This window comes from Lutjanus erythropterus, chromosome 3 (assembly GCF_056507025.1).
Source record: "Lutjanus erythropterus isolate fLutEry1 chromosome 3, fLutEry1.hap2, whole genome shotgun sequence".
In the NCBI taxonomy this organism is placed as follows: domain Eukaryota; kingdom Metazoa; phylum Chordata; class Actinopteri; order Lutjaniformes; family Lutjanidae; genus Lutjanus; species Lutjanus erythropterus.
The window spans coordinates 45332107-45348399 of record NC_139319.1 but is presented as its reverse complement, the minus strand read 5'-3'; the positions used below and the strand labels follow the sequence as shown (position 1 = coordinate 45348399).

The 16293-nt window shown below is 39.6% G+C and overlaps 1 protein-coding gene across 4 annotated transcripts in view; it reads left to right on the top strand.

Moving 5' to 3' along the window:
• The window catches only part of LOC146330898 (nucleosome-remodeling factor subunit BPTF-like), a 74742-nt gene extending 58810 nt beyond the window's left edge, over positions 1-15932 (top strand). For 3 of the 4 annotated variants that reach the window (XM_084710815.1, XM_084710798.1, XM_084710791.1), the window contains 7 exons: positions 1429-1654; positions 1841-2166; positions 4160-4333; positions 5410-5602; positions 7317-7401; positions 11022-11208; positions 14974-15932. In XM_084710815.1, the coding sequence (XP_084566941.1) occupies positions 1429-1654; positions 1841-2166; positions 4160-4333; positions 5410-5602; positions 7317-7401; positions 11022-11208; positions 14974-15010 (1228 nt within the window). In that variant the 3' untranslated portion in view covers positions 15011-15932. Of the gene's footprint in view, positions 1-1428; positions 1655-1840; positions 2167-4159; positions 4334-5409; positions 5603-7316; positions 7402-11021; positions 11209-13971; positions 14943-14973 lie in introns of those variants that run through there. The other variant, XM_084710806.1, reaches the window with a different exon arrangement.
• The last annotated feature ends 361 nt before the right edge of the window (positions 15933-16293 follow it).

Here is a 16293-nt window from a genome sequence, read left to right as displayed (position 1 = left end):
AACGTCACATAAATGCAAGTCTATAAAATTGTTGATGTCACGGATTCTGCGGTGTTCTCTCCAAAATTGAGGGATCCTGGTGGCAAAAATGAGTCACCTTTAGATTTAAGCCTTCATTTTGAACCCGCCGGGAGGGTCCCAAACAATTATCTCAGGCTGCTTACTGGATTATTTATGCTATGTAGCTTGGGGGCTTTAAAAGTGATCAGTAACATTTTAAAATCAATTCTAAAACATACAGGGAGCCAACGGAGCAAAACCAGGATAGGGGTGATATGATGTCTCTGTTAAAACAAGTAAGACATGTTTGCAAAATGATGTCAAACATCTATGCTGCTGGGAACTTGCAACAAAAAAAGGAGTCAAGGCGGAGAGCCTCTTTTCTATTCTGCTTCTACTCTGAATTGAGACTCAGAGATAATAAAACAGTTACACTGATGCTGAAAACCTGTGTAGGCCGATTTTTTTCCCACACTGAAAATTCATCAGGAATCAATAAGGGAATCAATAAAAAAAATTGGATCAGTAAGCAGAATTAGTAATGGCACTGGGATCAATAAAATCTTATCAGTTCCCATCCCTGGGCACAAATGCATCAGTCGTGGGAGGGAGTCATGTTAGGGTCAGGATTTTTTTAAGACCATGTTCTTTGATTACGTGTTCGCTCTATCAGATCATGCAGAAAGAGTTCACACACTCATCTAATTTATTTATTTATTTTTTTTTTAGAAGATACAACCGTCTGCCCCTGAAGCACTTCCAGGCAGTATTTGATAGTTCACTGCAGAGAAATGGAGGATTTAGAGCCAGATAGTGATGAGATACAAGTCCAGGACTTTGTAGTTACACAACCGAGCCACCAGAATGCCTCCAGGACCTGCGTTGAGAGAAACGCTCTCATTGTTCATTGACACGCACTGCCGTTTCCTACATGTGGAAAGTTAGACGTTCGCATGTTTGAAGTAGCCAATAGCCACACAGGTTGGACTTTCTGAAACATTGAAGCATTGTTTGAATTAATACTCCTGCCCACTGGTGTGTCAGAGGGATCACTTTCTTCCTCTGTGACTGCAACTGTACTGACTTTTTGAATTCAAGATTCAGATATGTGATAATCCTTTCCCTCCCTGCCCTTTTATCCTTCTTTTCTCTCTCAGCAGGACTCTAATGTGTGTTTTATGCCTTTAAAAAAAACAAGCTGAACGGGACTTTTTCACCCTTTTTCACATGGGTCCTCATTAGATTCAGTAGGGCTGTGTTTTTAGGCAAGACTATACATTTTCTACTGTGTTCAAGTGGCTGTTCATCCTTAATATACAGTGCTTCATTATTCTACACAATATGAATTCATGATCCTCTGTAACTTTCAAAAGGTCAGGAGGATATAAGTCTGTAATTAACTCCTGTCGCCTTCTCCTGTCTGTCCAGGATGATTGTATGCAACCAGGTGATGAAGTTCATCCTGGACCGGATAGACAAGGACGAGAGGCAGGCGGCCAAGAGGAGGAAGAAGGAGGAGGTGGTGGAGGCCAAGAGGAGGTTGGCCAACGCCAGCAAGCTCTCCTCGCTCCTCTACCGGCACAAAGAGAGCCTCAAGATGGAGATCCTGAAGAAGAGAGCACTTCTCGACAAGGAGCTGCAGCTAGAGGCCCAGGTACAAAGGCGGGGAGGGAGGACGGAACAAAACAGTAGAAAAATCGACAAAATTGGTGTCCATTGAAATATTATCCAGTATATATATTTTTGAAACAAGGGGGTACATAAAAGAATAAGAAAATTGCTTCACAAATGCATAAAGTATGAAGTTAAACCCAGTCTTTGCTGACGTTCCACTCCTCAGGAGGAGCTAAAGAGGGACCTGTTGCGGATGCGGAGGGAGAAGGAGAGGGCTCAGGCCGCAGCCCACCAGGCCGCCCAGGCGGCCGCCGCTGCAGCCGCACACAACCAGCAGCAACACGCTCTGGCGCACACGCATGGCATCGCCTCTCAGCACCACCTCACCACCACCGTCACCTCCACGCACAAGAGGAAACGGGAGGAGGAGAGGGAGACGGCGACGTCGACCAAGTCCAAGAAGAAGAAGATGATCGTGACGACGAGCACCAAGGAGAGCAAGAAGGACACCAAGCTGTACTGCATCTGCAAGACACCCTACGATGAGACCAAGTATGATGCACTCGTGAATGCCCTTGAATTTCAGAAGGGGAATATAGGGGGTTTACTGAGTCGTACTGAGCAAAGCTGACTGGTCAAACAGAAGCTTCCACACTGCAGCAACAAGTGTAGAGCATTCATTCATGCTGTAAGGAAGCTCTGGTTGTAGAATCAATATTAGGATGAAGGATGGAATTTCAGTTAAAGTTACTGATGTGTAAATGTCAGTTACGCAGCCGACTTCCTGACTAGTAAAAAACAAACTTAACCCTATTTAGTAATTGTATGGAGGCAGTTATATAAATCATAAAAACAACCCAAAAAAGATAAAGAAAATCCCAGCACCCTGCCAGTTCCTTTCTCTAACACATTATTGTTTACACATCAAAACTAACTGAATATTCCACATCAAAAGATGCATTTACTTTGAAACAATCTGCTCTGATATCAGGAGCCTGTTCAGTCCTGGTATTAACATGCGTCCTGGATGATTCGATCACAACTCTAAGTACGTGAGTTCACATCTGGCATTACAGTGCGTCTCAAGTGACCACTTGTGTTTAGATCTTTTTACATCATACATGACGAAGAAAGACATTCATGACAGAGTCAGAGGAAGTAAAAGTGTGTGTCCCACGGCACCACAGGGCCTCTCTCCCGTCCGCTCTTGTCAGCAACACATTTTTTTTTGTAAGAAATAAGAAAGTTTAACTTTCTTCTCACTCAATAATTGATGAATAACTCTCAAAGTAGCGAACTTTGTGAAGGGAGTCCGGGTGTGTTCACAAACATCTACTGCGAGTAAGAGAGGCCATAAGTAATTTACATCACATTTAACCAAATGATGGACTTAATGATATCAGTTAAGTAGGCTAACCTCTGAATGTCAAATCTCAAATGTGTCCTGTGTGCATTGACCGCTGTACTCAGAGCTGTGTGGATTGATATCAGATCACTCAGGACGCATGTTCATACCAGGTCTGAACAGGGCCGACATCACTCTCACAGAGACGATATGCAGGGTTTTACCCAGTACCACTCACCATTAAACAAAGAAATCTTTAAATGAAACCCAGTATTCCCAGAGTTACTACACAGCATGGAATTTGAGTTTCCAGGTCTTGATAACTATGAAAAAAAAGTACTATTTGTGTTTCCAGACTATTTCCTCTGTTTGGTTTTGTCAAACATAAAATTCAAGATCTCTAAAAAACAAAAGCAAAATGTTTGTCATGCCATTTGCAGCAGGCAGCCAGCGCAACCAAAATGTTTACCACATTGTGAGAGAGCGCAGGCCTGATGTTGTCAAAAGCAAAGCAAGAAGTACGCCGTGCAAGTGAACGCACACGTGTCACGGCCAAAGAAGTTTTATAACACGTCTGCCATCACAGCAACAGATCTGGACACCTGCAGCCAAACTATATTATAAAATATTACTCGAAAATTTGACTTGATTGATCAAATTCTTAATGACCAATTAATCATTCATTGATAAATTGTTATCATCTCTAATAGAAACTCTCTCAACACAGATTAACAGTCTGAGATGTTTTAATTAGGGCTGAAATGTTTGATTATGCATTGTTGATAAAATTTGTTGATTATTTTCTTGTTTAGTCACTTAGTTGTTTGGTCTATAAAATGTCATAAAATGCTGAATAATGTGCATCAGTGTTTTTCAAAACCCAAGATGACGTCCATAAATGTCTTGTTTTTTTCCCACAAGCCAAAGATATTCTGTCTACTGTCAGAGAGGAGTAAAGAAACCAGAAAATATTCACAGTTAAGAAGCTGAAATCAGAGAATTTTGACTTTTTTAAAATGACTCAAACCAATTAATTATCAAAATAGTTGCTGATTAATTTAATAGTTGACAACTGATTGATTCATTGTTGCAGCTCTAGTTTTAAAAAACCACGATAAAGTTTGATATATTTACGGACACGCTGTACTGTAACTAGTCAGTATCTGCTGTCATTAGTGACGTTCCTTTTTCTCTCTGAAGGTTCTACATTGGCTGCGACCTGTGTACAAACTGGTACCACGGAGACTGTGTGGGCATCACGGAGAAAGAGGCCAAGAAGATGGACGACTACATCTGCGTGGAGTGTAAACGGGGACAGGAGGGCAGCACGGAGGAGCTGTACTGCATCTGTCAGACGCCATATGATGAGTCCCAGTAAGAAGCTGCACAAGTGTGTGCGTCTGTGTGTGTGTGGGGTACATGTTCTCATGTTTTGCTGACAGGCAGATATATAGAACATACATTATAAACAGAACAAGTAAAGCAAATGTGATAGCACTAACAGTATCAATTCACTATAAGTATGAAATTTTCATATTGTTTCATCTCTAGTCACAAGTTAGTTTGATTATAAATCAACAAAAATCACAGATTAAATGTAGAAATCAGTCATGTGAAAAAGAAATATGTGTTTTTGCTTTACCAGTGTTGTTACCAAGAGAAAAATGTTAGGGCTGCAACTAACTATTATTTTCATAGTTGATTAACCAGTCACTTATTTTCTCCATTTATCATTTAATAGTTGTTTGTGTCAGAAATGGTGAAAAACATCCAAAAAATCCAAGATGTCATACTCAAATATCTCGTTTTACTCACAACCCAGAGATATTCATTTTACTGTCATAGAGGAGTTCCTAAGGTTCCTACAAAGTCTTGCCTATTGCTCAGATTTAACCGTTATATTTTAAAAGTTCAGAATATGTTTGAATTTGAATATACTCCTTCAAAAAAAAAAAAAGATTGGTTTTCAACAAAATCTGATGTTTCATCGACACAATCACTCATGTAGACCAAAAATCTTTGACTATCTGAAATAAAACAATCATGCCATCATATTTGTCATTCATAGCCAGATAATTCCTGTGGTGGTCCCTTATCTGGAAATTAGTGAGTATTAAATAATCATGATCAAAACATACAATCAATGTGACTCTGAACAATATACTGTACTCTGCATTTATAGTCAGTTGTATAGTAAGTTCAGGTAGGTTGTATATTGCAAATCACCTCACACTCCCCTTCCATGCTTGCAGAAGAACTTGAGAAAAACAAGGCTGCATCTGTATTTTATTTTCAGGTGTCCGTACGACTAATGAAAATACATTTATGAATATTATATTCCATTTTTGCCATATTGCCTCTAAATCTTACAGACTGATCCTTTAAGAACTGTATGAACCCTGGTTACGTCCCACGCCAGATCAAAAAATGATCATCTTCTGTTTTCTCAGGTTCTACATCGGCTGTGACCGGTGCCAGAACTGGTACCACGGTCGCTGCGTGGGCATCCTGCAGAGCGAGGCCAACCACATCGACGAATACGTGTGCCCGCAGTGCCAGTCAACGGAGGACGCCATGACGGTCTTCACGCCGCTCACCGACAAGGACTACGAGGGCCTGCGGAGAACGCTGCGTTCCTTACAGGTGAAACACGTGCTTACTGAGGGAAGTGATGGAGCAGCACTGCAGTCAGATCATTTCACTCACCTGTCATGCCAGGTGTAAAACGAGAGAGAGAGAGAGAGAGGGAGAGAGGGAGAGAGAGGGGGGGGGGGTTTGGACGATGTAGCTAAAAAATTTATTACGATGAGATGTTCCCTTTGAGTCTATTGATAATTTTTATCTAACTATTTTTAAGACAGACCAGGAGAAAATGGTTGGTTTTGCTTTTTTATTTTGAAAATACCTGCCTTATTTTGAATTCAGCCACTTTATCTATGAAGGCAAAGAGGGAATAGATTTAATAGACTTGACTTATCTTTTTTATTAACACTTCCTCACTGTCTGCTGTCATTTTCTCACTCCATACTGTTTCAGTTGTTGTGTCATGTTGATGGTGCGACTGAACAACACAACTGTTAAATGATTGGCTTTTTGGCTGCTTAATGTTTTTTCAGCATCAACTTTTTTTTAATCATACAATATTTTAATATTTATAAAGACGTACTGAGTCCCTGTCAAGGAAATTATAGGGGGGTATCTGGCTTTTTTGGTTTATTAACATAATTATGGAAAGCATGATAATCACTTCAGTTATAATTCATTAAAATGTGATAAAGATATGAATATATATAAATGAAGAAAATAACATTTATAATACTTAAGCGTATATACTAAATTTGACCTTCTGACTTAAGTGATCACTTGACTTTTTGTCTTGCACCACCAAGAAGTTAACACTTGTGGTTTTGAGTGAAATATCTCAAAAACTTTTGGATGGATTGACATGGAATTTGGTCCACATGTTAATGTTCCCCACTGGAGGATTTGTTGTTTTGTCCTACAGCGCTGTCCCAAGGTAAAAATGTTCATTTGTCCAGTAGCTGTACTATGATTTTTGGGCCATTAACCTGAAGAACTAATTACATTCCCATCAGTCTCAGCTGTGCTAACAAACTCACTGACCCATTCTGAGTAGAATGCTACATTATCAAGGAATCAAGGAATATGATATTGATGTAATATATATTGCTGATGCATAGAACTATTGTTTTATTGCCCAGGCCTACTTTTTTGATTATACACTGGTGAAAGATTACCCTGTAAAAATAAAATAAAACTATTTTGTCAATCAGACTGATGGATAAGATGAATTTTGGGGACTTTTAATCTGTACTACAACACTGTTTTACTGCACAGGTACACAAAACACACTGAACAGCATGTGAAGCAGGGGCAGCAGCACTGTAGTGGTAGTTTCATTACTCACTCTAACTCTGCTCCTTGTCGCAGCACTACAGTATAAAAGCAGCAAACAAAAGTCCTCTGTGTCCATCTTATCTGATGGGTTCTGCTCCCCAGAGCGCTACTTGGACAGCTGCCTGGCCTCAGCGTTTTTCTTTTTTTTTTTTTTTCCAAGCTTCCCTTTCTTTTCCTCTTCCTTCTCCTTTCATTCTCTCCTCCTCTCTCCAGCAGTCTGTGTATGTGTGTGTGTGTGTGTGAGAGAGAGAGAAAGAGAGAGAGAGCAAGACAGGGAGATGGAAGCAAGGAAGAAAGCGGGAGAGAACATCTGTGTTGACCCACCTGCTCTCAGTGTCATTTTCATGGTGTTGTTTGTTGTTCTTCGTTAGTTTCAGCTTTCTCAAGTGTCTCGTCTTTCTCTTTATCTCTCCCCGTCGGCCCCTCCCTCCCCCCGCAGGCACATAAAATGGCGTGGCCGTTCCTGGAGCCAGTGGACACAAATGACGCCCCGGACTACTACAGGGTTATCAAGGAACCAATGGGTGAGTGGAGGACAAGAGTAAAAAAAGCTTTGCCTTCATAAACACACACAAGCACAACAGTGAATTGTGAGAACACGGTTTGTAACTGGAAGTTTCCCAGCTACATTACTCAGGAATTATCCTCCAGTCCATCTGGGCGACAGCTACTCTGGACCTAAACCTTTTCTGAGCTCTTCATCCCATTGCCGTGTCTGTATTTATGAACATATTAAGAATTAAAAGTCCTCACTTTACTGTATTCACTAACCAGCTCTGGAAGCTTTCCCCCACTGTTTCCTGTTGATAGAAGGTGCTGTATAAATAAAACTGAGCTGAGGCTGAGAATAGCCTTTTGAAATCAAATTATAGTATCAGTTAGGAAAATCTTGAAATGAAACACAAATCTAAAGTACCGTACAAATTAGAGCCTGACTCGTACTTGACTTTTGGGGCCAAGGCAGATACCGATATTAGGGAGTACAATAAATTCTGATATCGGTATATTGGCCAATATTCCTCCCTTTTTTGCAGTGATCAAATGTGGCTAACACTTGACAAAGATATATAACAGAGGTAGAATATTTTACAGTTTCACAACAAGCTTTATTGTCAAAAATGATGCCAGGGCACTAAAACACTAAACTTAAACTCGTGTTTTTAACAATTATAATTAACACTGTTTAAGCAATAGTCGTATGATCTGTATGTATAATAATGATCAAATTCACAGAATTCTGCCTATAAAGCTACTAAATAAAAACATTCTGCACAGTCTGCAAAAGTTTTCATATTAGCGCATATTGGACAACATATGTAATACTGATAGAGCTGAAATGGTCCAATATTGGGTCGATAATATCAGGCTCTACTAACAATTGCATGTACTTAAGTGGTAAATATTTTCCTCAGCTGAGTAATGTACTTTTCTACCTTTTTTTTCCAATCATGGTTGCCTTCATTTATGACTTGATTTATTTTAGGGCAGAACAATTAATCAAAATAGATATTATAGAAATTGCAACATGCTAATCACAGCAGAGCAGTATCATGTGTGTCATAACAGGTCATAAATGAAACATTGTGGCGCAACAAAGATGCCCTTGAGTACAAATCATATTCTGGAGACACAGGGGAACATGCAGACCCCAACAAAATTCATATCATCATTTTTATATATTTTTAGTGGGACTAAGATGGCACTAAAATCATGAATCACACTGCAGTATCTGTCAAATACTTACTACTAATACTTCAAAACTGTGATATAAACCTTTTATTTCAGCCACAATTTATTTATTTCGTGTGCTTTTATTTTTAAGTACATTAAACTGCAAAACAGCACATTAAAAACCTTATAAAATGAATCCTAAAAAAATATTCTCCTTTTGACAGGGGGTGTCAGTGCTCCTTGCCAATACTACAATTTTGATTATCAAATAATCATTTAAGTCATTCATTAAGGTGAAATACCAAATATTTTCTAGTTCGGTCTTATCAGATGTAAGAATGTGTTACTCTCCTCTGTTTTGTATTATTGTATTGTAATATTTTTGCATTTTGAACTGTTGGTTGAATCAAACTGAGCAACTCAATGTTTTCTGCCATTTTACAGACATGTTAAATAAGGATGTGCAATATTGTTTTTGTTTTTTTGCCGATATGATATTTTCCATCCAATTTAGGACGACACCAATATACACAATTTTTTTTTCCACTTAATCGCAAATGGAGGTAAATAATGGCTCATAAAGTAATAGTTCACCCCATATTTTGGCCTGTAGTGCTATTTATCTATTGAGATAGTTTTGTTGTGAGTTTTAGAATTTTGGAGATAACAGCCAAAGAGATGTCTGCCTTCTCTCCAACATAATGCAACTGAATGACACTCATGTGGGAACTATTTTCTTTCTACGGTACTCTACTGTCTCTGAAGGAGACAATTTTTTTTAGATGGATAAATAACACTAGAGTTAAGAGGAAAAACTGTATGTTTTTGCTGTCCCTTTTAAAATGATATTTACAGTGTTGAAGGAGTGTGTTTTGGCCACCCCTCAGATGCTGAGCAATCATGGCAAATACCACTTCAGAAACCTGCCACACTACAGACATACTGGCATCACATGTGGATAATCAAAGCATCACTTTATCAGCCTGTCACACAAACACAAGTGTTCATTTTGGGTTGATACCAATATTTTATTTTAATGTCTTTATTAGCCGATGGCATACACATATTCCTAATGATGAATGGATTCAGTCAAAGAATGATCATATCAATTGATAATGACAATAACCCATACAGTTGCTGCTCTGGATAAAGGACACAATACAGATCATCACAAGACCTATTGAAGGAAAGCAGTGGTCCAGGCTATATTTTGTGAATGCAGAGCTCTTCAGGCCTGAAACATCATATCGTTTGTGGTTTGGCAAACTTCAAGTGTTGCACTTTGTGGCTCTTCTACCAAGGAAAATATAAAGATTCTCGTGAATCAGCAGATACCCAATCCTGAATTACCAAGACTTGGTTTGGGATCCCTCTTCGGAAGATTAAGATTTGCCTCAGGAGTGCTGTTTTCATTTCGTAATTGCTTTAGGCAATTATGAAGCTGCAGGCAGCTCCTTACTGGAAGTAACACCCAGTCTCTATATCTTAAAGCTCAAACACAGTCACCAGGAGGCCAGCAGGGAGGAAGCCCTCCAACTCAGATCAAACCGCCCATGTAAATGGGGACTTACGTCAACAGGGCCTTTTTGAACTTCCACACAAACAAACCGTTAATGAGCTGGTCCGGGGTCTGCCGGGCTCCCTGTGGAAAGGGACCAGCCCCACACTCAGCTCCTGTTGGCCCCGTCCTGGAAACTCTAGTCCTCCCCACTCCACTTCCACCGCAAGAAAAAGACCTTGTTGGTTTTCAAAAAATATAAAAAAAAGAAGCAGCATTTGGCTGGTGTAGCCGCAGCCGTTGGTAGTTTTTGGAGGGTTTGAAGATGAAATCTGATGACGGAGAAGAAGGAGGTCTTTGATATTGACCATGAGGTCCGTAAGCGCCTGGCCAGCTGGGTGGGGGTTAAGGAGGTTAAGAGTCGGATATGTTTGTTTAAAATGCAGCCCTGGGGACGCCGTGCAGAGCAAACCACTGGCAGCAGCAGATCATATGAAGCCTCCTCACTAACTCAATCTGACCTCTGTCTTGATTTAACCAGGTTAGTGATGTTTATGAAAGAGCTCGACCTGTTTCACACTGTGATAATGACGTCGGGATAATGACGCTCTCCTCAGGAATGACTAATTGGTCAGATCTCAGTAACTGATCTGGAAGGCTGAGCAGATCGAGGTTAATGCTGGCAGTGGGTTTGGATTTTTGCTGTCACATATAAAGTGATGAACTGTGCTCCCAGGAAGCATATTTGAACGTCTGTCAAACACACATAGGCTGCAATTACTTTAAAGCAGACATGCTGATTTGTGGAACAAAGTCGATTAGAGAAGCCAGATATTTATCTGCTGCTTCCGCGTATGTGATGTTTGTCTCTGGCACGAGTTCACAATTCAATTTGTAGGGTTTCTCTATTCATTTCTGTTATATACTGTACATATAATCGTTAACCAAATATATTTTTAAACCCCTTTTTCTCAGACCTTTCCACCATGGAGGAGAGGTTACAGAAGCGCGAGTACGTCAAGCTGACAGAGTTCGTAGCGGACATGACCAAAATCTTCGACAACTGCCGCTACTACAACCCCAGCGACTCTCCCTTCTACCAGTGTGCCGAGGTTCTGGAGAACTTCTTTGTCCAGAAACTCAAAGGCTTCAAAGCCAGCAGGTAAGACGGGACGTTGATGACGATCAGCTGATCTGATGAGGAAAAGAAACACAAAATGTTAGCAGATGACTTTGAGAAAAGGGAGGAAGTTTAAAGGGATAGTTTGGATTATTTAATGTAAGAATTTGTGAGGTATTTATCCACACTCGGTGTGTGAGGTACAGTAGATGACAGTCAGCAACCCCACGGTTATGAGACGCAAAGAGGAGCACCAGCACGGAGGCTAAGATATGAGCTGCTTTGGACAGGGTCAGCAACAAAAGTTGTTTTACCCACTTAAAAAGGTCCACTGAAAAAAAAAAAATCTCAGTCTAAGTGTACGCTATATTTAGAATATTTTCGGTGCTTTACTTTTCCATCAGGGTTAGGGTTAGATGAGAAACTGACGTTATATAAGCCAAATATGGCTCTTTCCAAACCTACCAAACTCCATAGACAAAATCAGTCATTTTTACTTGGTGAACGCGGTAGCTACTGGTTGACATTTGCCTTGATCTGTTCATTAGTGTGTGTCATTGGGTGACTTTGGTGAGTCCAGACTATCCTCTTAAAACACCAAAGTCACACAAAAACACAAACAAAATAAGCAGATTGAGGCAGCGGTAGACCAGCAGCTGCCTTATCTTGCGAGGTAAAATGACTGATTTTGCTCATGGAGTTTGGTTGGTTTGGAGAGAGTGATATTTAGCTCATGTAATGGAAGTTTCTCACCAGAAAAGACTGTCTTGATGGCAAAGTAAAGCTGTGAAAATATTCTATTCTCTTAGCCAGCCCCCCTCTCTGCCTCTCTGAGCTGGGGGCTTGCCAACTGGCATCTACCATAGCTAATGCACTGACTACCGATAAGTACCTCTTACAACCCCACTTCAAATATTCTGAACTATCCCTTTAAGCCCCTGAGTCAGAGTGCATCCACCCTTCAGGATTAAGTGTCTTTCAGAAAGAGCTTCAGTCATTAGCGGTTCCAGCTGTGACTGTGACCTCTGACCTCCTTGGAGGTTGGGTAGACACAGACTTTCTCCAATGAGGCCAATAAAATGTAACTTCTCATGGAAACATACATGTCAGACACTTGTAAAAGTTCATTGACTCCTTCTTCTCTTTAATTCCCTGCGTCACCATCTTGTGTTTTACTCTAAACATTTAAATCACTGAAAAAAACGTTCATTTTTTTTTCTTTTTGGGTCGTGACTAAATGCTCGTACAAACAGGCCCCTTCTGTCACAAAGCACAGAGAACTCCCCACAAATACAGTGTCCCATTTTAAGACTGATGTATAATAATATTTTGTATTGTTTTGGTATCTTCATTCAGCCTTCAGTCAGCTGATTCTCCACCCATAACATTTCTGCTTGAGCTTCTGTGTGTAATAAAGGTGCATTTTCTGCTTTGGTGCTGTTAGTGGAGTTATGGAGTAATGTTCTCACACAAGTGATTATTTTCATCATTAATTAATCTGTTGATTATTTTCTTCATTAATTGATTAGTAATCAGAACAGAAAATGGTGAAAAATATTTTCCAGAGTCCAAGATGACATCCTCAAATGTTGTGTTTTGTCCAAAACACAAAAGATTCAGTTTTTTTGTCAGAAAGGAGTAAAGAAACTAAAGAATATTCATGTTTGAGAAGCTGACTTTGGACATTTTTTATTTAAAAAATTGCTCAAAGCGATTAATCAGTTATCAAAAGAGTTGCAATTAATTAAATAATCGATTAATCGTTGCAGCTCTAGACTTGAGCATTTACCATCTAGTTAAGGCTCAGTAAGTTTAAACCAAAAAGGGCCAACTTAAGCCAAAAGAAAAAACAATCAGACAACAAATCATCTCTAATAACTCCACTATCTGCTCTTGGATGTGCCTCTGAACTCACCTTGCTGCATTGCCTTCGCTGCGTGATGTGATTGCGTTGGGTGGATGCACACAACAAGATTTTTACCGCAGTCAGATTTATATATGCATATAAAACTTATTGTACTTTGGCTGGACTTTAAAGAATAACTTGCCTGGACCCTATTTTCTCTTTTTTTGTGTCTAAGTGACAAATGGGGATTATAATTTTTAAAATTGGTCCAGTTTTAAGGGAGACTGCTGCAACTCTCAGCTTCAAAATGGACTGCATCATAATCCTTATGGGCAACTGTGCACTGTCAAAGTACGTCCACTGAAAGTGTATGACAACATTGTGGAAAGGGTCTCTACAGACAGACCTTTTTGTGAAAGAGTAGGGTGGGAAATTAGAAAAATAACAAGTAATGATTAACTATTGCGTGGCTGATGAATTTGAACATTTGTCTGGTAGTGTTCACTGAGTAAGACCCTTTTTATTTAACCAAAAACAGACACCAGACTCCATTCACAGAAACGGTCAATTTTATCATCATATAAAGTCACTTCATTCAAACTTGACAGAAACAAAAATAAAACTCATCAAAAATGTCTGAGCCTGTCAGGGGCAAAAACAAACACTTTGACAGAGTTCTCACTTTGTAATTTACCAGTTTCAAAAATTGATGTCCTCAGTAGTCACTTTGGCACAAATTCATGAGTAAATAAGTCCTGGTCGAAAAATATTGAAGTTACCCCTTGATTCGGTTATTTGCTGAAGATTTCATGGTGAGTTTAAATCAACTCAGAGTTTCTCCTTTCAGTGAGTCTTGTGGTTTGCATCCAGCTTCATGTGCCTGAAACGGTGATGTGCTTCACCCGCCTGTATTTACACCATCCATTCTCTCTGTCTCTCCCTCTCTCTCTCTCTTGCAGATTGTGATGTCAGACTCCTGGGTGCCGGGGTCACTCTTAAAACAAACAAACAAAAAAATAATAATAATTTGCTATCCTGGATGTTGCTGTTTTCACTTGTTTAAAACAGCGTTAAAACAAACTTTGTAAGAAAGTGCATATATTAAACCACACTGTAGGTGTGATCCTTTTTTATTTTAGAAGCAAAGGAAAGAAAAAAAAGTTTCTACTGTCTAATAATGGCAGCCATGTTGGTAACACAAAGCATTCAAGGGAAAATGTATTTTCTTACACTTCTTGCAACAGATGACTGATATTTTGTTTATGTTTGAGTTGGATAGAAGACAAAATATAAAGTTTGTCATTCTCTTTCTTGAGATTCCGTTTTCAAAACCACAAAAAGCTATTGATTTTGATTGTGAAATCTGACTTAAGTTACACACACACACAGATAATTTATCTTTTAATTTGACAGAACTGTTGTTTATCATCTTGGTCATAATATGCTGCAGCATTTTTACCTCATTTCTTAGCCGAGAATTTTTAAAAAAAAAAGCATGCAACATTTCTTAGTTTCTTTTTATTGGCTGTATCATGTATAATGTTATTTCATGTGCATATTATATCTTCTTGTGAAGGACTATTTTTATGTTCTAAAGGAAATAATGGTAGGATCTGTAAAGACAGATTGGAGAAAAATGTAGTTTAGCTTTCCTGTTCTAAATATGGCGAGCTTGACGTCTCCAGTTTAAAAAAAAAAGTTCTTGTATATACACTGTTGGGCCGACAACACATCAAACACTTCGATTACATTTCACCAACATGGCTGCTTGGTCTCTGTCAAAGTGTCTGACCCACTGGCATCCAATCCATGTTTTTGTTTGTTTTGTTTTGTTTTGTTTTGTTTTTTTTGTATTTCCCCTAGTGCATATTTTTGTCATATTGTAAAGCTTTTAATAAAAAAGGAAACAACAAGAAGTTTTCCAACTGTCTTCCTCCTCCTCTCTGTGCCTGTCTCTGTAGGTCTCATAACAACAAACTACAATCAGCAGCCTCTTAGCTCCCTCCTAAAATCAAAAAGACAGGCCCTGTGGGTTCCTCTGAATGACTGAGGCCCCCGCGGTCCCGGTCGGGCTCAGCTCACCCGACCTCCAACTCCTCCGCTGCAGAGCTGAACGGAGAGAAAAGCCCCCCCCCACACCACCCCTTTTCATCCAAAGTGTCACTTGGACAAAACGACAGAGAAGTCGGAGCAGGGGCGACCACGGACTTTGTTTGTCAGCCTGTTCCATTCCCAACCAACCAGCCGCTCCTTGCCTGAGCGATCCCATCCACGAAGAGACAGATCCACACGGGAGAGACGGAGCTGGCTGGTTGGATGCTCAGTGGCAGTCTGATCTGATCTGACAGCAGCAGCAGACTCTTTTTAAAGAGTTTGTGCTCATTCTGTAGCTGATCGCTGTTTTTATTCATCTATAGCAAAGTGTCGGCTTCCCTCCCAGGGTGCAACTTTCATTACGTCCCGTCACATTTTTTATCACACAGACATCCCATTAAAGCCTCCGCCTCATATGGAAGCACTCATAAGGTCAAAATGAAAACGGAAATGCCCGTTTTAGGAGTTCATTCGTCTCATATTTAACAGCTGTATGTCTTAAAGCAGCATTTAATTGCTGCGGTAGGAACAAACATCACTCTTCATCCCCCCACAACAAAATATAATCCCACTGAAATCAGTTTTCAGATCCGCTTTGTTCAGGATCAGTGTCACCTTCCATGTTTCACACCATCTCCACTGCAACTATGGAAGCCCTGAGAAGCAAGTTAAAAAATTCCTGGTTCCTGAAAAAGGTTTTGCCAGGATAATCTTTCTAAATTCCTTAATTTTTTTTCCCAAGTGTGGAAAAATTTCAGAACAAAAATAGTCATACTTGAACAGTAAAGAACCCCCAACCACAAGCCTTCAGTGGGAAAAAATAAATAATAAAAATACACATTCATAGTTTGTATATAATTCATGATATGTACAGTGTTTAAGATAAGAATATCGGATAATATTCTGCATCATTAGATCCAACTGGCTGAAGTGAAAGACATACATATTTACTGTATCTTCTCCAGTGGAATCATGGAGAGTTCTTCCTTGACCCAGAATTAATCATCATTTTTAAGTGTTTGTTGTTGTAATTCTCGTTTCAGCCACAAGAGGCTGAAGCGCACCACTACCCCCCATGCTGTCATTAGGACTAAACACATTAAAGGTTTTTCTTTCTGGTGAGTTTTAATTCCTCCATGCACAGGTTCAGAGACTGTGTGTTAACAACAGTGTTGGGCAAGTTACTC